Below are 21,299 nucleotides of genomic sequence, written 5' to 3'. Positions count from 1 at the left end.
TACTAAATGTCTGTAATCTGCTATAAAGTTACAAGATGGTAACATTTTAAAGCTAAAATTACGTACTCAGATATTTTTCTTAGTATCTGTTGCTGTGAATGTCCCACTGGGATCATTAAAGTATTATCTTCTATAATACATCATCATTTATTGACTATATTTTGCATTATTGATCTAATTCTGCCCAGTGACTAACATTATCAAACTAAAAAGGAGTAAACATAACTATATGTTCCTTTTAATTGTAGTGCAGTAAAAGTATAAAGTACAGTACTTTAATAACGTTACTTTAGTACAGTATTTAGTACCGTGACTTGGTAAGTTATGTGTTGTCTACATAGCATTTGAGACACAAAGGTATTCAAAGTCATAAACATAGTTTATATCTTAACACCTGTAGCGGATGCTTGAATAAACAATCTCCTAAAAACACTTATTGTGTTAATTTACTGTACCGAACCAAAACGTGTACGTAGGTCCTGAGGAATGCCCCAGGAGGACACGCGTTTTTGACTAATGTGGTGCATTAAGCTGTTATTAAGCATTGCCCCCCCCCAGCTGTGAGAAGGCGTGTCCCAGGAAGTGCCAGGCACGCTGCCCCTGCCAGAATGGAGGCATCTGCAAAGGCAAAGGGATCTGCGATTGCCCGCCTGGATGGACGGTACGTTCCTCAAGTTGAAGCATGTCGTCTGTGGAGGTTTTGAATTAGACCGTCGTGTTCCAGCTTTCTCCCAACTTTGGAAACACTTTTTTCTAAAGATACATTGAAGGCAACCTGTCATCTCTGGAGACAGGCATTTTTTCCACTGATGTAATAAGAAATGTATTTGGAAGAAGAGATGGTGATCTCATCGGGGGAGCGTTCACTCAAATGAGTTCTCTCCTCGTTGCTCTGCAGGGCGCCGTGTGCACGCTGCGGTGCTCGGAGGGAAGGTTTGGACAAAACTGTGCTGAAGAGTGCGTCTGCCACAACAGGGGAAGATGTGACCCTGAAGCTGGACAGTGCCAGTGTGCTAAAGGTTTCACCGGTAACAGGTGTGTGTGTGTGTGTGTGTGTGTGTGTGTGTGTGTGTGTTCCGTCTTAGAGAAGAACACAAAACTTTCTAAATGCTCAGTCTTGAGTCGTATTTTGTCGTGCTCATATATTTGATGTCCTTCGGTATTAATGCACCACACATATTAATATGAGCATTCTGATTCATGAGATCTCGTCACTGAACTGTGAACCGTCGCAGTTCTTCGTTGAATATAATTGAATTTAAACTATTTAACACTAGAGACTAAACACAGCCTTGGCTAACATCGTGACTGATAGTGCAGCTCCTCCGTGTCTCATACGACCTTCTGCCCTCAGGTGTAATGAGGAGTGCGCCGCGGGCACCTTTGGTCAGGACTGCAAAGGTGTGTGTGACTGCGCTAACGGCGCGCGCTGCTACAACATCGACGGAGGCTGCCTGTGCGAGCCCGGCTTCAGCGGCCCGCACTGCAGGGACAGGATGTGTGCGCCGGGCAAATACGGCATGCACTGCGAACGCAAGTGCCTCTGCCAGGACAAGCAGACCCTCAGGTGAGCTGCACTCACCTGAGCCCCCACGCGTGGCCTCACACGTCTGCAGCGATTTCCTCACATTGCCTCTATTCTCATTTCGTTTTCAGCTGCCACCCAATGAAAGGAGAGTGCACGTGCCAACCGGGGTGGGCAGGGCTGTTCTGTAACGAGACCTGCGCCCACGGTTTCTACGGTCACGGTTGCCTGGAGCCGTGTCTGTGTGTGAACGGAGGGGTGTGCAACAGTGCCACGGGGCAATGCCGCTGTGCCCCCGGCTACACGGTGAGTGGGGGACTTTAGCGAGATTCAGAGTTAAATGAATCATTTATATTCTCACTCTCTGTGCTCAGATGACTTATTTCATTGTATATTTGTCTCCCCGGTTAAATGCCCTCATTAAAGTTGATATTGTTGTATTATTGCAGGGGGTTCACTGTGAGAGTCTCTGTAAAAGTGGCACCTATGGAAAGAACTGCTCCCTGGGGTGCTCCTGTAAAAACGCAGTCGACTGCTCGCCGATTGACGGGACTTGTTTCTGCAAAGAGGGTAAATCAATGTGACGAGGGAAGAGAGAAATGTCTGACCTCTTGACAGACTGATGACTGCATGATGATGAATGCACGACTGGAGCGGTATTGGTGAAGAGTCTATCCAACATGGCTGACGGTCCTCGGTGTGTCTGCAGGCTGGCGGGGGCCGGACTGCTCCGCCCCCTGCTCCGAGGGGACCTGGGGCCCGGGATGCAACGCCACCTGCCGCTGTGCCAACGGGGCCAAATGTAATCCTGCAGATGGATCCTGCACCTGCACAGCCGGCTGGCAGGGGGCGCGCTGTGACCAGCCGTGCACGGTAAGTGTCTGGATAGAGGCTTTGTAGCTTTGCCTGTTTGTAGCTTTGCCTGTTTGTAGCTTTGCCCTTTTGTTTATGAAGTGGTACACAGGAGAGCATCAGATCATCTCAAACTAGACAGAATAAAGGGCCTTTTAGTGTCTGTTCTTTATGCAGCTTTAATCCAAGAGACAATAAAATCAACTTTGAAGACGATTATAAAAAAAGATATATATATATATATATTTTTGAAACCTACAAATTGTACTATTCACATGACTCTGCAGAGGGAGTGGATTATTCCACCAGTTTTAAACTCATCTTTTCATCCCTCACCTCACGCCCCCCGCTGCATGTTTTAATCTGCGTTTTGGAGGCGAGCCCCTCTCGTCTCCGCCAGCGTCGTCTTCCGTCTGACTCTGACTGAGCCGGCCGAGTGTTGAAGAGATTCCTCTGACCACCGTGTTGCCCGTTGGCATTTGCTCACACACAGATGGGCACGTTCGGGCCAGGCTGCCTGAAGAGGTGTGATTGTGTTCACGCCGACGGCTGCCAGGCGACCGGCGGGGAGTGCCGCTGTCTGCCCGGCTGGTGGGGTAAGTGATGCCGTCCCCCCAGGGCGCTGCCAGCTTGGCTTTGGTACCAACTAACGAACCGCAGGTTTTAAACCACTCCTTCATCCGGATTCTACCGTCCTCGGACTTAAAGGACCCCCGTTGACTTCAAATTGCCTCAAATTCAATACACACTTATTTTTTCTCTGCACCAAAGGCTGCAAAAGCTGTTTAAATTGGACAATACATGACAGGGTTTATATCTGAATCTGATTTCATTATATCACATTCAGTGTTGGAGAAAGTATTCAGATCTTTCACTTCAGTGAAAATACTGCAATATAAAAACACAAATAAAAGTATAAGTAAAATCATCAAAAAGCACTTTAACTATTAAAAGTTAAATAAATGACCCCCCGAGTGTTGTTCTTTAATATATCCTGATGTAATACGTATTGTATAAGTATCATTTTACTGTCACGGTGGATTTAATTCTGACTATTTTAAATACTGCTGGATATTTATCATTTTAAAAACCTGCAAAGTATTAATTGAAGCTGTTAAATGCAGTAAAAAAACTACCACCTCAAAAGTAGGATAAAAATGGAAACCCTCAAAGTAACATAACTCCTCCTCTCTGTGATTGACACATGGATGTAGACGTCTAGATGTCGTGGCTCTATGAAGACTCTCCGTGTTTCTGCTGCAGGTTCTCGCTGCAGCGAGCCCTGCTCGGAGGGCCTGTGGGGGCGCCACTGTAACCACACCTGCTTCAAGCATTGCCCCAACAGCGACACGTGCGTGAAGGAAAGCGGAGCGTGTGTGTGCCGATCGGGCTACTGGGGAGTCACCTGTCAGAACAGTGAGTGTCCACAAGCAGGAAACCACCGGCTGCACCGACGCCTGCTCACTCTCCATCGGTTTGTCTCCCAGAATGCAGAGCGGGTATGTACGGGGACCAGTGCAGCATGTCGTGCCCGTCCTGTAGCCAGTCGTACCGCTGCCACCACGTGACGGGAGAGTGTGATTGCCTCCCCGGACACACCGGACCCAACTGTGATCAAGGTCGGCATTAAACCATCAACCCCATAATCCTCCTTCAGAAACCCTCCACATTCAACCGAGACGTAATCCACGTTGTGCGTTTCAGTTTGTCCAGCTGGCTACTTCGGCAAACAATGCAGTCAAGTGTGTGTCCGCTGTGCCAACAACTCCACATGCGACCCCCGGGACGGCCACTGTGAGTGTCGGCCTGGCTGGACGGCGACGGACTGCTCCATACGTGAGTCCATCAGACCCACTGTGACCTGCATGAGCCATCGGGTCACAGAGGGAGACCTTCAGGCTGGTTTATTTACAGTGTTATTGTTTAGGTTCAAATATGAATAGTCTGCAACTAAACGTTAGGTTATATTTCCCCACAGCCCAAGTAGATTTATTGAAATAGCTTGCAAAGACATTCAGTTTATTATCCAATATGAAAAAGAAAAGAAGTGTAATCAATTATTAGGATTGCTGTAGATTAATGTTCCGTTTGACTAATAAGTACATCTCTATTTGTTCCGCGTGTTAATGCATGGGTGTGATACTTGTGCCCTGCAGCCTGTAGTCCGGGGCGTTTCGGTCCGTTCTGCACTCAGACCTGCTCCTGTCCGGTCAGCCTCATGTGTGACCGGCATTCTGGAGACTGTGTGTGTGAAAGTGAACAAGTGGACTGTGCACAAGGTATGGATCCAAACATCAATCTTTTTATGGAGAAGTTTCCATATTTCCCTCTGAGGTGGAAAGGTCAAGTTATTGTGAGGAACTTTTAACTAGTTATGAATGTCAATTTAATACGGATGGTAAATATACTCATAGCGCCTTTCTAGTCTTCCGACCGCACACAGCTCCGTACACTACAGGTCAACATCCACCCAGCAATGGCTGAGGCCCCCATGCCCCCGCCAGGGACCCCCCAACACCTTCATGCCTCCATATGACCTACGTTCGTAAAATGAAAGGTTTTCTGAAGGGACTCAGAAACACTACCACCTTTGTCCACAGGGACCGCCAGAATCAACACACAATGATCGCGGTAGCTTTGACGAGCTTTATTTCTCTCGACAGACTCGTCTGTGAAGTCAGGCAGCGTCATGGTCCCCCTTCCTCCTGGGGAGCGGGAGTCGTGGGGCGCCATCGGCGGCATCGTGGTGCTCGTCATGCTGGTGGTCCTCCTGCTGGCTCTGCTGCTGCTCTACCGCCGCAGGCAGAAGGACAAGCAGAACCACACGCCGAGCGTGTCCTTCTCCACCAGCCGCACAGTCAACTCTGAGTACGCCGTTCCAGGTATGTCAAGGTGCTGCGTACGGGGGTGGAGGAGGTCCTGCTAGAGGGTTACCAACACAGTGAAGATACTCAAATAAAAGTCCTGCATTTCAAATCCTACTGAAAAGATATCTATGATTTGGGGGATTGCCTCCACGCGGCTCTCAACATGGCGACGGCCGAGCCGATGGAAGCAGCTAACAGCGCTAACAGCGCTAACAACGACACCAACAGGCCCCTCAGCAGACAGTCACTTGTATACATTTTGACAGTATTTTTAACTGCGTTATCAAAAGATTTCAGTTGTTATTCATGGCATGGTTTTACAAAAAGTGTTATAATTCATTTAAAAAACTCGGTGTGTTCAAGGTACCATGTCAATTCAATAAATATAGAAAGCCTTTAGCAGAGTTTCTGTAATTGGTGTTCCACAGAGATGCATTTTATTGACCTTGAGGTAATTGAAATACAGCAGACGTGACTCCACGTGTTGGTTTTGGCTTTCAGATGTTCCTCACAGTTACCACCACTACTACTCCAACCCCAGCTACCACACACTGAGCCAGAACCGGCCTCCGCTGCCACACCTCCCCAACAACCACGACCGCACCATCAAGGTGAAAGCGCCGCTGGGACGCCACCTCGGCAAAATGTCATTTATCCAGTCGACGGCCGCATGCCATGAAATGATGAACACGTTGACCCAGTAAGCCAAAGTTCTGGAGCGTTTACTTGGTCTCGCGTGTCTGATTGTTGAACTCTTCACTCCAGAACACCAACAACCAGCTGTTCTGCAGCGTGAAAAACATGGAGCGGGAGAGGCGGGGCCTGTTTGGGGTCGAGAGCAACGCCACGCTACCTGCAGACTGGAAGCACCACGAGCCTCGAAAAGACTCAGGTCGGTCTGGGGGACGCTCACTGACTCAGGATCAGCATTTAGAGGAGACTCTGATGCAGATAGAAAATCAAATGATGGGGTAACATTTAATACGAAATAATGACCTCCCGACCACAGCGTCAAACAATTATCTACATGATATATCTATTTAAATAAAACCTACATCTTTATGCTTAAATTGAGTTATTTTGGGATTCAGTGGACCAATAGAGTTTCATCACATTGTATTTTACGAAACATAATCATTCTTAGAGTAAATCAATGTGACCACCTGTGTTGATGAAGGTGTGAAGAGACGTTCAGTGACGGCTGAGCACAAAAGTGTTTTTATACACCACAAAGTATCGTCCAGCATTTCCTTTTGGACATCATTGTCAACATTCACATTTGATGAGACGATAACAACAATGAGGGCTTCATAACAACCAGCATCACCTGGTGTTGATTAGCAGGTTTCCAAAGGAAATGATCTGCTTTTGATTAGTTTGCCATAAATGAAAACATGAAGATGCCAGATTTGTCTTTTTATGGCTTACAGGAGCTTTTGGAATTGATCGGAGCTACAGCTACAGTGCCAGTCTGGGGAAATATTACAACAAAGGTCAGTTTATCACTCTGTTTTCACCCTTTTCTGCCACCTGATCACATGAATTCCTGCTTCCAAGTAACACCCTGCTGTAAAGTGCCGACCTCTTGGTCACATGGTACCTGAGGTCACATGTCTCTTCTCCCTGTGCAGAGCTGAAGGGCGCGGCGGCGGCGGCGAGCAGCAGCTCTCTGAACAGCGAGAATCCGTACGCGACCATCAAAGACATGCCGGGTTTGCCCTTCGGCCACCCGGAGAGCAGCTACATGGAGATGAAGTGCGCCGTGCCCAGAGAGCGAGCCTACACCGAGATCAGCCCGCCGCCCTTCAACATGGCCGCCTTACGCAGGGGTGAGCACCGGGTCACATGTTTACATCAAGATTTTATATTCAATATTTATAGTGAGCCAATCACATGAAGGAGACTCAAGACGTTCAAGTGTAAAGAAGAATTTAAAGATGAAGTGGAGCGAGGCAAAAGTAAGGAAAATAGAATACATTCAAAATGATCGCAAAATAATTAGAACAATTTAAATTTTTAGTTTTTATCCACACAGAAGAATTGTAATAATCTCCGACCAAAAGTCCAAAATGAACAAAAAGATCATCAATAAATCTCACAATGTGTAATAAGAGAATGTTTGGCTGTATCTTCCTGTTGATGGACTATCAATCAATAGACTCTAAACCCAATTAGGGCAAAGCGCCCATTAAAGAATGCATCATCCACTCATCCTCGATCAATAATAAAGAGTGAGAGCTGAGACCTAAAATAAAGTGAGAGCTCATTAATTCCCTTCGACCAGTCAACCGTTAGCGGAGGATTGGAGACGAGCTTCCTGGAGGCAGAAGTTCTTTGGTTCCTCCAGGCGAGCGATGCACCAACGTGAGGCCAGAAGAAGAAGAAGAGGTTCACGAGAGGAACAAATCCTCAGATTTATGGCAACATCGTGAAGTAGAACGCCACCATTTTGGATTCTGGCAGTCTGGAACAATTTGGGGGAGGAGAAGTGGGAGAATAGCGCTCCGATATTCACTCAGTGTTGGACGCAATGAGAGAAAAACATCCATACTTTGAGAAGAGGAAGGAGGATAATATAGCTGCAGAACAAAGGTCAACACATACTCTGCATGGGTTTGTTTTACTATATGATACATTATATTGTGACCTTCTAAAACCTTTAGTCAGGACTGATTTAGACCACTATGAGCCGGTCCAGTCTGGGTCAACATCGAACTAGAAGCATGAACACCCTGCAGCCTTCAACGGACCGGCCTCAGTACCATTACCAGGCTACAGTACACAGAGTCCACTGCAGTACACGCCTAAAACATGACAAATAACATCCTAAAACATGACAAATAACATCTTAAAACATGACTAATAACATCCTAAAACATGACAAATAACATCCTAAAACATGACAAATAACATCTTAAAACATGACTAATAACATCCTAAAACATGACAAATAACATCTTAAAACATGACTAATAACATCCTAAAACATGACTAATAACATCCTAAAACATGACTAATAACATCCTAAAACCAAACAGTCAAAGAGGTATTGTTGTGTGAAATGAATGAAGAGTTAAAGAGTTTGTTTACCCCCTCAGAGCGTCAGAGTTCCCTCGGCCACGCTCCATACGAGGACCCCCAGAGCCACTACGACCTCCCCGTGAACAGCCACATCCCGGGACACTACGACCTGCCGCCCGTCCGCCGCCCCCCCTCCCCCAGGAGAGCCCCTCAGTGACGTCCCCCCCTCCTCACTTTGGGGATGATTTCAGGCCTTCAGGCTGCTGTCTGACCGTCAGAGCGCAGACCACCCACTGAGGAACTATTTACTGTGGCTGACCCCAACTCAACACTGCCCCTGTGTGGGCCAACGTGGTACTTGCTTCACCGTGACAGACTTGTCATCCAGACCGGGGAGCCAGTGGGCTGATGGGGGGGGGGGGGGGGGGGGGACTGTGGCTTCAGCTGCATTCAAATCCCGTGGGAAAAAACAAACGCCACAAGACTTCTGGGGAGCTGAACATGCTTCAATTGAAGGTCCCCAAACATTCAGCTGTGTGCGTGTTCAAGGGAAGTCTTCTTTTTTATGTCGGTATTTTACATTTTCAAAAATATTTTCATTATCAGGCAGCTTCAGATGAATTTTTCACAGATGGATTGAAAATAAACCTTTTCAACCTCAAAAGGAACGAGACAAAAGGTCATGTTTGTTTTCTCCTGCCAGTCTTTGAGAGACAGAACACGATTTTACATCTTTAGTTATTGGAGGAACCAGGTTTTATAATTCATATCCTGTAACAATGACACCGTGTTGGTTTGAACAACTGTGGCCCACTTATTGCTGCTGGCATATGAAAACTTTGTAAATATACAAATGAATATATTATCTTTACAGAAATGTTAAACTTCAGAGATGTTTAAGATGTGCTCACCAATATACATCATTATGAATAATAAGCCATCAAATGTACCAAATTAAAGCAGCGTTATGAATGTCAAACAGTGTCCTGCAGCATGTCTGTGTGGTATTTAAAGGGCCGGTTCACCCAAAACACAAAGAAACGGTCACTTCACTACTCCGACTTAAATAATCTTTAAATTGTTGCCTCGAAATATTGTGAAACTTAATAAATGTATTTTGTTTTATAGATAATCGAAACCCTGTGTACCAGGAATAATGTATATTGTGCTTTTAATGCCATAGCTTTCTTTTATGTATGAACATGTATTTTTGAATGTAATCATGGGAACATGCGTGTGTGTATAATGTAAATAAAAATCACTTTTCATCCGTGGTGTTGAATAACTACAGCAGCCAGTCACTGGAAAAAAAGAATTTTACTCAGCATTATTTTAGAAAAGCAAAAAAACAACCGTTCATAACATCGACTTAATGGCTTTTTGATATGTTAACATCATTATGATAAACACACATCAAGCAAATTACAACTTTGGCATCAAAGGCTCACGACAAGAAATCCTCAAAAGATTCCTGAGGCCTCAATCAAGACTTTGAGGGGGCGGGTCCACGATCTCAAAAGGCCTTTCAAGACATCTGTGATTGAAATCTGATTTCTTCATTATCTTGTTAATGTTCCTTAAGGAAACTCTAAAACCAGAAGTCTTGGACAGGAAGAAGACCCGGACTGCACCTTAAAGGATCCCTTTCGAGTAGTTGCATATTTCATCTCATATGAGGTAAATACTAAATCTTTGGAGCTGGTCATCTCTTTAACTAACAATTGTTAGGCTTTTTTAAAGGCACTTAGGGGATCATCTACTTAAGGCAATAAAATAATCTAACGTGGCACAAATACCATCTTATAAGCAAAAGAATCAAGTATGGTCTGTAAATACTTTGCTTGTCACTGGAGTATAAATGAGTCAAGCTGCCAGACTACAGGACTAATCTACCTGCTGTGCATATGAGAGGCCCTCAATAGAAGCAGTGCATGAAGCCACAAAGTATACAAGAATCCAGCTGTGATCAGGAAAGCAAGAAAAACAACAACAACAACAACAACAACAACAGCCCTCATGACCAGTTTGTAGGAGCAACACAGATCGGACAGCTGACGTCACGATGAGCCCAAAGAACAGCGGTTATTGTTCCGGGCCTAAAGGCACCTTTTAGTGTTTTAGTCTAAATAAACAACTGTTTACTCTGTAAACAGCAGCACCAGCTCATAGTGGAATAATGCTAATGTGGTTGAATAAGCAGTAAAATCCTACAAATATATACTTTATGTACGGCACCAGTAGAGATTCAAAACATTGTACATTATGATATTTCTCCAAATCCTCCATCTTTCCATCTTCATGACAAAACACCTTTGAAGTTACTGATTACGCAACACGTCTACATGTCAATCAAGCATCGATAACTTTTAGAACATTCGGCTTATCCAGGAAACAATAATTCCTTATTCTCGTACACGTTCATAACCACATATATATATATATATCTCTCTCTCGAGCCGAGCTGTGAACTACAAAAAATATATATATATATTCATCTCAAATAATTATTTTCTCTTTCCTTTATGATCTAAAGCGACTTAAAAAAATGTACTACGACATGGTTGTCTGAGGCTGAAGGTGAAACATATATTTATATCTCCTGAACACCCTGAGCTTCAAGCACTTTGGCTTCTTTTACAACAGTTTATCAAAACAAAACATTTTCCCTGCAGCAGACATTGTTCCCAAAAACAAGGATATTTAGATTGTAAACAACATCTGAAATAAAGATTTGATCAATTTGATGGATCATGAACATGATTAACAAACCCCAGGACTCGTGTTCCTGACAGGTCCCAGCAAACCTCAAGCACTGGTCAATGGAGCTGTGTGTGTGTGTGTGTGTGTGTGTGTGTGTGTGTGTGTGTGCGTGTGTGTGTGTGTGTGTGTGTGTGGAGAGAAAAGAGAGAGAGCAAGGAGAGCAGCATTAGCACAGCACACATGCAATAACACAAGTTGAATATAAAACAAAAGCTGAATATCAAAGTCCTGTGCCCTTTACCCAATAAACCTCGAAGCAATGCTAACCTGCAGATTAATCTGAATACAAAAACAAATAAGATCATATATATAAAAATAAAGACAAACAACCCAAGTGGCACATTGGTATTCTCCATGTGGACCTGCTGGTTCAGGTCTGGTTTTCACATGATGGAGCAGTTCTCCGGCTTGGCCCGGCCCTGAAGGAGGAAGTGACAGCGTTAAATATGGAGAAAATAGGGCCAAGCATCATCTAGAAGGAACAGCTGGGCTAATTATTATGTAAAGTAAAAGTCTGCAGGAATGCAGACTTACAGGAAGTGTTCATAAAGGGTTCAACATGTCCAAGAGTGTAATGTTCTTTATCTCATCATAAACATCAGGCCGTAGGAAGTGGTCACTGTCTGTGATCAAATACATTCTGAACTTGGAGAGCTTATTGGTGAAACTATAGAAAGCTGCGTAACGACTGCTCACCTTTCTGGGCTCGTTGGTCCCCATGAAGAAGGACTGTCCCACGATGCCCTCAGGTAGACCCCCACCGGCCCCGGAGCGGTCCGACGTCTGCCCGCAGGAGTCGCAGATCACCGTGCGGCTCCGGAGGTTGTACTCGTTGTCTCCGCCGCTCGTGCTGTGAGCTCCCTGCAGGGGGCGACACACACCAGGTACTCAACCCCGCCGCTCACTGGGAGGTGGAGATGCCTTCAGGAGGAGGAGGAACTCACCATGTCGTCGTCTTCGTCGTCGAGGAACAGGGTGCGTGTCACTTTCCTCATGGCCATTTCCTGATGGTCAACGGAGTGATTAGGTCATTGCAGTTAAAAAAAGAACCGGAAGTATGAAAACCAAATACCTCTCCGTTGGCGCTGATGAGGGCGGTCTGCAGCAGGTCTCCGGTTCCCCAGGAGCTCTGGTTCTTCCACACCAGGTCAGAGGGAGGGTTGTGGGTTCCACCGCCGGAAGAAGCCCAGATCTGCAATGGTCAATATAATAGTATATTTATAGTGTTAATAAACTATTCTACATGGTATTGTTGTCATATACATACATGCCATGATGATTTCTGGGTAATATGCATGTAGATGATGTCTAGTGTCACTTCACCATTTGATCACGTGACAACACAAAGGTGTGTGTGTGACAACACAACGGTGTGTGTGTGACAACACAAAGGTGTGTGTGTGACAACACAAAGGTGTGTGTGTGACAACACAAAGGTGTGTGTGTGACAACACAAAGGTGTGTGTGTGACAACACAAAGGTGTGTGTGTGACAACACAACGGTGTGTGTGTGACAACACAACGGTGTGTGTGTGTTTCAGAACTACTACCCAGCGGGCATCGGGGCACCGGCTCCACTCGTCTTCTGCTTTGTGTGTAGCAACGATAGTCAAAGTAACACAGACGGACACATCTAGAGAGGTCCACGTGACTTACGGTGACACTTCCTCCGGCCTTCATTGTGAACTTGTTGGGGAACTTGTAGATGATGGGAGTGGCGCTACCCACTTGTCTCTTCACCTGCCAGTTGGCCAGAGATTGGTCCTGCATGAGAGAGAGATGGAGGACGGGAGAAACATTGAAAAACAAAAGCTACATTACTAATAACATTCTTTTAAAGTCTAATAAATCTAGTGAGATCACCTTAAACCAGGTCAACGTGTCTGAAAAGCCACCTCACGTACCTCATCGGCCTTGTTGCTGAGGCGGATGTACTTCCCCTCGAGGTCGACCTCGTCCACGGTGATGCGGCCGCTGGCTGAGGCTTGCTGACTGATGCGCGTCTTGGTCACGGTGCCCCCCGCCATGCTGGAGGTCTCGCTGTCGTTGTCATTGAGACGCCGCTTCTTGGCGACGGCCGTGCCGGAGGAGTTGCGGCTGCTGGCGGCGGTGGTGCCGGTGGTGATGCCGGTGGTGGTGGCGGTGGTACCGGCTTGGAGCGCACGGCTGGTGTGGCTGTGACCCGAGCCGGAGGAGTTGATGACGCGGCCGCTGTGGCTGTGGCTCGATCCGGAGGTCCTCGTCACGGTGACCTTGGTGCCGGGGGAGCCGCTGGGTGACAGACTCAGCCTGAGAACGAGAAGAGCGGATTCAGGTGATGAGACCGAGGCCTGGAGTGTGTGTTGCTCTCATTATGTCTGACATACTTAAACCTATTTGTTTAATGGGGTAAGTTGGCGAACACGTACAAATAAAGTGCTACGAACTTAAGAGACGCTGCAGTAAAACACACCTTAGTGTTCAGGTTAATTATTCCAACAGTGAACACCTGACAGGTTATTTATTTTATATATTATATATTATATTAGTCTCTGGTGACCAGCGGAAGCTTTCTTTCTGTATTTCTATGATCAGCAAAGTAAATTACTTTTGTCAGACTGGGATCTGGTGGCTTTGAGGAGAGAATATGTATTGTTTGTTTTGTATGTTAATAAATTATAATAATTGTCCTGTTGACAATCCGATTGCTAAATCCTGAATCAGTTACATCCGGTCTTCTGCAGGTCAGGGCTGAGTAGGGTCGTGGACTTCTTTCTGGACCCCATTGTCTAAAATACCATCATATGCAACCTCCTGTTTCACAACAACCTCACCTCTCCTCCTCTCCCTCCAGCAGCTTCCTGTACGCATTAATCTCCATGTCCAGGGCCAGCTTGATGTCCAGCAGCTCCTGGTACTCGTCCAGCTGCTGCAGCAGCCGAGCTCGGATATCAGCCATCTCGCGCTCTTTGTCCTCCAGCCGCCGCCGCATCACGTCCCGCTCCCTGGACATCGCCTCCTCCAGCTCCCGCACCTTGGACTCGCTCGCGGACAGCTGGTTAAAGAGAACACGCATATAAAGGTGAGTCCATCGAGACCAGATCATTAGTCCGTACGCAACTTGTTACAGTACGAACACGCAGTCTGATGATGAGTCGGTGACGCTTAACGGTAAATGAATCAAGTGTGTGTGTGTGTGTGTGTGTGTGTGTGTGTGTACCTGTTTCTGCAGCAGGCTGAGCTGGCTTGACATGCTCTCCACTCTCATACGGGTCTGCTGCAGCTCCTCATGAGCGGCTCCCACCAAGTGGCTGTTCCTGTCAGCTGAGTGACGAGCGTTGTCCAGCTGGAGGGCGGAGAGAAGACAATCTTACAGCCACGGCTCAAAAAATAAATTAAAATAAACATTAGCTCATTTAGGTAAATAAATATGGTTTTATTTACGAGTAAATTCACATTTCTTCCACAACACACTGTCTGTTAAGTTAATTTCCCTCCTGTGTGGAGATGACGGTCAACAGGAAGCACATCAATAAGCATTACTGAGCTGAGGACGTCGGACTAGTCGGAGCTCATTAAATTCATTTGCAAATGCAAAAACATCTCCACACAAAGCCGAACTAAGAAAACCGCCTCTGCTCGGCCTCTAGGTGGCGACAGCGCTGCGTCGGCTGCAGCATCCAGACGCACCTTAGAGTTGTAGGTCTTCTCCACCTCCTCCTTGTAGAGGCGGACCTGCTCTTCCTGTTGGGCTCTCATCTCCACCAAGGCTTCGGCCAGCTTGCTCTCAAAGTCCTGCCGCTGGCCGTTGCCCAACTCCACCACGCTGCAGTCGTAGCGGCGCCTGGACTCACGCTGCTCCTGCAGGCAGACGAGTTGGCTTGATCTCACTCTTTAGACTGCACAAATACTCATTTGTATTGACGTTTGATTTATTTTCAGGCGCTGGACAAATAAACAGATCTGTAGAAACCTTTTTTCATTGATTGTTTTGCAGTATTTACTCGTTTAGAAGCACAGAGCTCCAGCAGAGGAATCAAACTCCTGATTGTTATTGGTTAGCACATGGCTACGACCAGAGCTTTGGGCAAAGTGACTTCATTATGACAAGAACATAAATACAATCTGTACTTCAAATGAAGGCGTAGGAAATGAAGAGGTAGGAAGCAAAAAGAAGAGGAAATGCAAAACAAGCCAGCGGGATGTTGGAAGTGAATCAATAGCCTGTGGAGGAGATGACTTAGACAGCTGAATAAAAATAGAAGGGTTCAGGTGAAGAGTGGGAACCTCGTTGGAGATGTTCTTCTGGAACTCCAGCGCCTCCTTGACGGTCTGCAGGCGGTTCTCCGTGTCCACCCTCCTCAGCATCTCATCCTGCAGCTGCCTCTTGGCATCAGCTAAGCTGCCTTCCATCTGGGGGGGGGGGGGGGGGGGGGGGGGGGCAGAGGAAGGGAAATGCTCTTTAGTGGAGGCATGCCAGTAAAAGAATGAACTCAAACCCAGCTCAAGGTGTAATCTGGCCGGGCGTTGATTGCGTTCCCGAGTGTGGCCAGTAGGTGGCGCAGGGCCACAGCTGCATCTACAGCAGTCCTAAAGTAAACTTCATTGATAAAACAAACTGCCTCCACCTCATTCATGATCAACTGCCTGGAGGGTTCACATCAAATTACTACTTCCAGCAGCTTCACTTCAGACGTCGGTGGCAAAAGGAATTTAAATATGTTATTTTTACCTCCATTACAATCAACGCAGGAGAACACATGTTTGTGTTTACAGTTTAGAGAGATGTGTAATGGGGAAGATATTATGCTGGCTGTGCCACAGCAGTAGGAATAAACGGGCATATTTGTCCTTTTTTCATGCTTTCTGAATGAGTTAGTATTCACTGAGCCATGAAACGTGCCTTCCAACAACAACACTCACGTAAGACTCCCAATAAAGACGTTTCTACCTTGGCCAGCTGGGCCTTGAGGTCCTTCAGCTCCGCCTCCAGGGTCCTCTTCTCCCCCATGGCGGTGGAGAGGGCAGCATCTTTAGAGTTCAGCAGGGCCTCCAGGTCCCTCACCCTCAGCAGAGCCGCCTCCAGGTCAGACTCCTTCTTACCGTTCCTGTAAAGACAAGATGTGGACCTCAATACTTTAGAGTCTTCTCACGTTGCTTTAAAAACTCAGTTATAGCTGATGCTTGTTTCGAAGAAGTATTAAACCTCAGATTATTGTGTAAAATGTCATTCTGGCTTCTTTGCTTCAGTTGAAGCTGCCTGTCTTCAGTGTTTTATGCTATATATGATTCTGTGAAAGGTTTACATGATAGCCTGCTGAGTTAATATGAACACTAATGACAACGAGCTCCTTTAAAGTGAAACTTGATCATCTCTGGACGACACACAACACATGTGATCAGCCTTCTGTACTCAACAGGAGCCCATTAAGGTCTCCAGGGAGCACCGCCTCTAACATTTGGACCCATTTAGAGTTCTGGGTTGGAAAAACTAACTTGGACACAGCCATGGAAAAACAATATGGAGCCAGGAGAGAGCAGAGGGGAGAGGGAGTTAGCTGTATAGCTGCTTCATGAGCTCCCTGTTATTCCATCTTCATTGTCAGTAATAATGGCCATCTGCTGGGGGAGATGGCTCCAGGCTGCTCAGGCCTCAGAGTCCTCCTGGCGTCACACCGACACTCAGAGCTCCGAATAAGGACTCGGTCAGCATTCAGAATACTGAAATCAATCTGCGTTAGTCAATAAACACTAATGAGAGGAGCTGCGTCCTGAAAGCAGAACTTTCACACGAGTCTTTCATGTCCAGCAAAATAAAAAAAAGTCTAAAATTAAATCCAGAGAGAACATTCGTGATGTTTTACAGATGTTCAATCAAGCTTAGAGACCTTGAATGGCTCATTATATAAAAGCCTCATTGTTCAGATTCAAAAAAAAAAGAAGCACGGGACCAACAAACACACACACACACACACACACACACACACACACACACACACACACACACACACACACACACACACACACACACACACACACACACACACACACACACACACACACACACACACACACACACACACACACACACACACACACACACACACACACACACACACACACACACACACACACACACACACACACACACACACACACACACACACACACACACACACACACACACACACACACACACACACACACACACACACACACACACACACACACACACACACACACACACACACACACACACACACACACACACACACACACACACACACACACACACACACACACACGATAAACAGTTCTGAGACAAAGAGACGTGTGTAAAGTGTAAATAATGTTACTGTTGTCTTGTGTAAATATATATTTCATCTCATATGTTGGTAGTGAACTTATGGTCCAGTTCCCAAATCACATTTAATGCCAGAATAATTACTTAAATAATTATACTATAATAAGCACATTCAATACAGGTTATGACAACAACCACCATCAGTTAAGAGTATGAACCCAGAAGGTCTTTGCTCAGGACGCGGCGCCCGCACGTTGGCGTGGAAACGGTGGGCGGCGCCTCAGTTTGGAAAACCTCGTCAGTGTGTGTGTTCGTATTTCTCTTAAGTGCATGTGTGTGTGTGTGTGGGTGTGTGGGTGTATTTGTGCATGTTTGAGTCTGTTCTGCACTGTGTGGGAGTGTTGGCTGCTAGAAGTATGTGTGTGTGTGTGTGTGTGTGTGTGTGTCCATACAGTACATGTATGTTCTTCTCATATGCAGTGTGTGTGTGTGTGTGTGTGTGTCCATACAGTACATGTATGTTCTTCTCATATGCAGTGTGTGTGTGTGTGTGTGTGTGTGTGTGTGTGTGTCCATACAGTACATGTATGTTCTTCTCATATGCAGTGTGTGTGTGTGTGTGTGTGTCCATACAGTACATGTATGTTCTTCTCATATGCAGTGTGTGTGTGTGTGTGTGTGTGTGTGTGTCCATACAGTACATGTATGTTCTTCTCATATGCAGTGTGTGTGTGTGTGTGTGTCCATACAGTACATGTATGTTCTTCTCATATGCAGTGTGTGGGTGTGTGTGTGTGTGTGTGTGTCCATACAGTACATGTATGTTCTTCTCATATGCAGTGTGTGTGTGTGTGTGTGTGTGTCCATACAGTACATGTATGTTCTTCTCATATGCAGTGTGTGTGTGTGTGTGTGTGTGTGTGTGTCCATACAGTACATGTATGTTCTTCTCATATGCAGTGTGTGTGTGTGTGTGTGTGTGTGTGTGTGTCCATACAGTACATGTATGTTCTTCTCATATGCAGTGTGTGTGTGTGTGTGTGTGTCCATACAGTACATATATGTTCTTCTCATATGCAGTGTGTGTGTGTGTGTGTGTGTGTGTGTGTGTGTGTGTGTGTGCTTTGGACTACCGGTTTACATAATCCAGTATGAAGTGTGTAATTAGAGGCCTGACTTCATGTGTTCCATCAAAGCCTCACAGCCTGCACTCAGAACACATGTGAGGAGTCTGCAGTCATTTCCTCAGAATCACACCATTAATATTTACAAAACAATACACAGTCAGCACGAGACTAACGAGTGTGGCGCTGAGAATGGCTGCGAGCCAACAGATGAGCAAACAAATGCAGATTACATTTGGGAAATTAGCAAAATAAAGGCCAAAAAAGAAAAGTCCAGCCCGCTTCATGAAGATAAACGTGGAACAAGGCGTGTTTGTTTCCTTCAAAGCGACCTTTGAGCCGACAGAGCGGCGCTTCACGAGACGAGGAATTAAAAACACCAACTGTCCTTTTGGCTTTATTTGTATTCTTTAAGCATCGACTTGTCTTCTTTCCTCCCACACGAATGTCTGCACTCGTGGAAAAGAATGCGTATATATTAAATAGTAAAGGTTTCACACACCATCCGATATTAGAGCTTTGGTTTGGTTACAGAGGACATGACACATTTTGAGACAAAGACAAAATGGGAGCCTTTGGACGGAGACACAGTGAGATGGGGGAGAGGAGAGGTGAGGCTGGTGGGTGGGGGTGAACATGGTAATGGCAGAAAGAAAGAGGCAAAAAGAAAAAAGAGAAAGAGGGGGAATAATAGAGACGAGAAATCGGAGGAGGAGGAGGAGGAATGTGTTGGCTCGGCTCCCGGCCTCCAGGATGACTCACAGCTATCTTTGTCCAGCCCAGTAACGAGAAACCAACCCGCCTCGTGGAGAGAGAAGAGCCCGCTGCACCCTCCCCCCCGCTTTGCTATGCCGTTGCCGTGGTAACCGCGGTCTTGTCATCAGGCCTGCTAGTATGCCGTTTCTAACGCGCGACAGAATAAAACAAATGAGAAGGGCCAGACTTTCCTAAACATCTGCGTGATTATATATAATATAGTATACGCTCCTTAAGGAAGATCAAACCCAGAATTACGACAAGATCACTGCAGCCACACGGCCAACAAAAGGCCTTTAGGAGTCAATCAGCACAAAAACTAAACCTCAATTAGAAAGTAGATATTTAGCAATGCAGAATTTTAAATTAGGAAAACAAAAACATCTTATATTTTAGTTTCCTATGATTTAGCAAAAGCAGTATTTTAAATGGAATCTAGAATTCTAGTTAAATCTGTGAGCTCAATATTCAGGATCACAAGCAACCCTGCACACCAAACCCAGGTCCTGGTCCTGGGGGTCAACGTAGTCCACGAGTCGGTCCTGAATGTGGCTCATTATTATATTTATATTGTTGTAAGCAACAACAATAAATGAACCTACATTTTACTGATGAATATTTCCAACCTGCGGCATATAAAACCAGTTTATCTGTCTGGTTGTTCTCATCTTTTGAACGTTGACTCACATATATTATATTTATGGCAGTCGCATTGGAAAAAGCAAAGTAGCTGCCAGGGATTGAGATACCTCCACCTGGGAGCTGCAGCTTGAGCAGCTCGGGGGTTCAGCGCTTTGCACATGGGCACATCGGCTGGGGGGGGGGGTCATCCACACACTGAAGACAGACCTGGGAGGAGCTCCGGCTGCCGGCTAGGCCCTCTACAGTAAAATAAATATTACAGGCTGGCACATGACGGCTTCCTGTGTTTCTTCAGGGATGAGGAACACGATAACGGGGCTTGTGCGTGTATCAGCGTGTGATAACTCACCAGAAAACAGTCAACAACGCTCTGCCGGGGGCCACATGTGGCCGAGGGGAGCACAGTGACAATGTCCTGGCTTGGAAACGGAAAAAGAACCGCGTGTTGTGTCTTTGTGCCGTTCACACCTGTGACCATGTGTGTTTGTTACACAGTTCCTCAAACAGTCTTTTAGAGAACACAAGACATACCAGACAGCCTTTGTTCCTCCATGATGAGTTGATGATTCATCTGAAAGTGAGTCAGACTCGGGGATTTGTGTTCCTTCATAAACTATTCGTTATTGTAATAACAAGCAAGGTCTTGGAGGTCGACTCCCTTTCTGAGCATCAGTGTCGTGAACGTTGGATCAAAGATGTGGAACACTTGCTGAGTCTGCAGGCATCCTTTAGAGAACAGGTGTGTCGACATCGTGTCTTTAAGTATACAACATTATCCTGCTGCCTTTATGTTTCCATCATTCTGATCAGAAGGGTGTGTTGATTTGCATCCTTCAGTTAAATTCTCATTTGCATTAACACCACAGATTGTTATCGCTCCCTTTCAATGAGTTACAATGAAAACTCCATGAGCAGAACCAGTGCTCCTAATGTTAGCGTTAAGCTAAACAAAGAGGGGACTGTGACGAGCTTCGGCTTTTTCGCTGCGCACGAGGAAAATAAGAAAAAGGATTTGATGCCTGGAGTTTAACCAAGTTGTGGTTGAGGACCGGCTCTCACGCGACCGCCATCGAATGCAGACGCACGAGAAATACGAAGGGGAAGAACAAAGGAAGGACAAAAGAGTTCCAGCAGCACGGAGTGTAACATGTGGAGCGAGCGTGAGGAAACCTCTGCCGTGCCAGGTGAGCTGCCATGGACCTTCCTGTCATTGTCTCACACTGCGTCCTGTTCTCTGGGGCAAACCCCACCCTGCTGGCAACAAGTAAACAACAACAACACGCTAACTATTTTACAAATGAACTAATCGGCTGGCTCCTCGACCAAAGGACAACACTCTGTACGTGAAGTGGAACCAGCTGGAGCTCAATAATGAAAACAAAGAGAACATGTGACACGTTGAAGGAGCTCCCTCACAAACTCACTGCCCCGTTTACATTATTTATATAAAATATATCTCACAGCTCCAA

At 46.0% G+C, this 21,299-nt stretch overlaps 2 protein-coding genes across 2 annotated transcripts in view; one reads left to right on the top strand and one right to left on the bottom strand.

Moving 5' to 3' along the window:
- Positions 1–8,647, top strand: part of pear1 (platelet endothelial aggregation receptor 1) — a 37,524-nt gene extending 28,877 nt beyond the window's left edge. Inside the window, exons 7-23 of the mRNA XM_034528565.1 lie at positions 559–661; positions 899–1,035; positions 1,355–1,567; positions 1,657–1,831; positions 1,975–2,095; positions 2,235–2,398; positions 2,871–2,973; positions 3,641–3,793; positions 3,865–3,996; positions 4,082–4,213; positions 4,534–4,656; positions 5,041–5,259; positions 5,746–5,855; positions 6,010–6,136; positions 6,675–6,737; positions 6,876–7,073; positions 8,343–8,647. Of these exons, the coding sequence (XP_034384456.1) occupies positions 559–661; positions 899–1,035; positions 1,355–1,567; positions 1,657–1,831; positions 1,975–2,095; positions 2,235–2,398; positions 2,871–2,973; positions 3,641–3,793; positions 3,865–3,996; positions 4,082–4,213; positions 4,534–4,656; positions 5,041–5,259; positions 5,746–5,855; positions 6,010–6,136; positions 6,675–6,737; positions 6,876–7,073; positions 8,343–8,482 (2,413 nt within the window). The 3' untranslated portion in view covers positions 8,483–8,647. The remainder of the gene's footprint in view (positions 1–558; positions 662–898; positions 1,036–1,354; positions 1,568–1,656; positions 1,832–1,974; positions 2,096–2,234; positions 2,399–2,870; positions 2,974–3,640; positions 3,794–3,864; positions 3,997–4,081; positions 4,214–4,533; positions 4,657–5,040; positions 5,260–5,745; positions 5,856–6,009; positions 6,137–6,674; positions 6,738–6,875; positions 7,074–8,342) is intronic.
- A 918-nt stretch (positions 8,648–9,565) lies between these two features.
- The window catches only part of LOC117727979 (lamin-A-like), a 19,121-nt gene continuing 7,387 nt past the window's right edge, over positions 9,566–21,299 (bottom strand). Inside the window, exons 3-13 of the mRNA XM_034528564.1 lie at positions 15,956–16,112; positions 15,292–15,417; positions 14,695–14,865; positions 14,225–14,350; positions 13,839–14,059; positions 12,930–13,314; positions 12,682–12,789; positions 12,098–12,217; positions 11,970–12,029; positions 11,722–11,886; positions 9,566–11,444 (exon numbers count right to left, since the gene is read on the bottom strand). Coding sequence (XP_034384455.1) covers positions 11,409–11,444; positions 11,722–11,886; positions 11,970–12,029; positions 12,098–12,217; positions 12,682–12,789; positions 12,930–13,314; positions 13,839–14,059; positions 14,225–14,350; positions 14,695–14,865; positions 15,292–15,417; positions 15,956–16,112 — 1,675 coding nt within the window. The 3' untranslated portion in view covers positions 9,566–11,408. The remainder of the gene's footprint in view (positions 11,445–11,721; positions 11,887–11,969; positions 12,030–12,097; positions 12,218–12,681; positions 12,790–12,929; positions 13,315–13,838; positions 14,060–14,224; positions 14,351–14,694; positions 14,866–15,291; positions 15,418–15,955; positions 16,113–21,299) is intronic.

This window comes from Cyclopterus lumpus, chromosome 25 (assembly GCF_009769545.1).
Source record: "Cyclopterus lumpus isolate fCycLum1 chromosome 25, fCycLum1.pri, whole genome shotgun sequence".
Lineage (NCBI taxonomy): Eukaryota > Metazoa > Chordata > Actinopteri > Perciformes > Cyclopteridae > Cyclopterus > Cyclopterus lumpus.
Note: the sequence above shows the minus strand (reverse complement) of the source record. Positions and strands in the feature narration are given on the sequence as shown.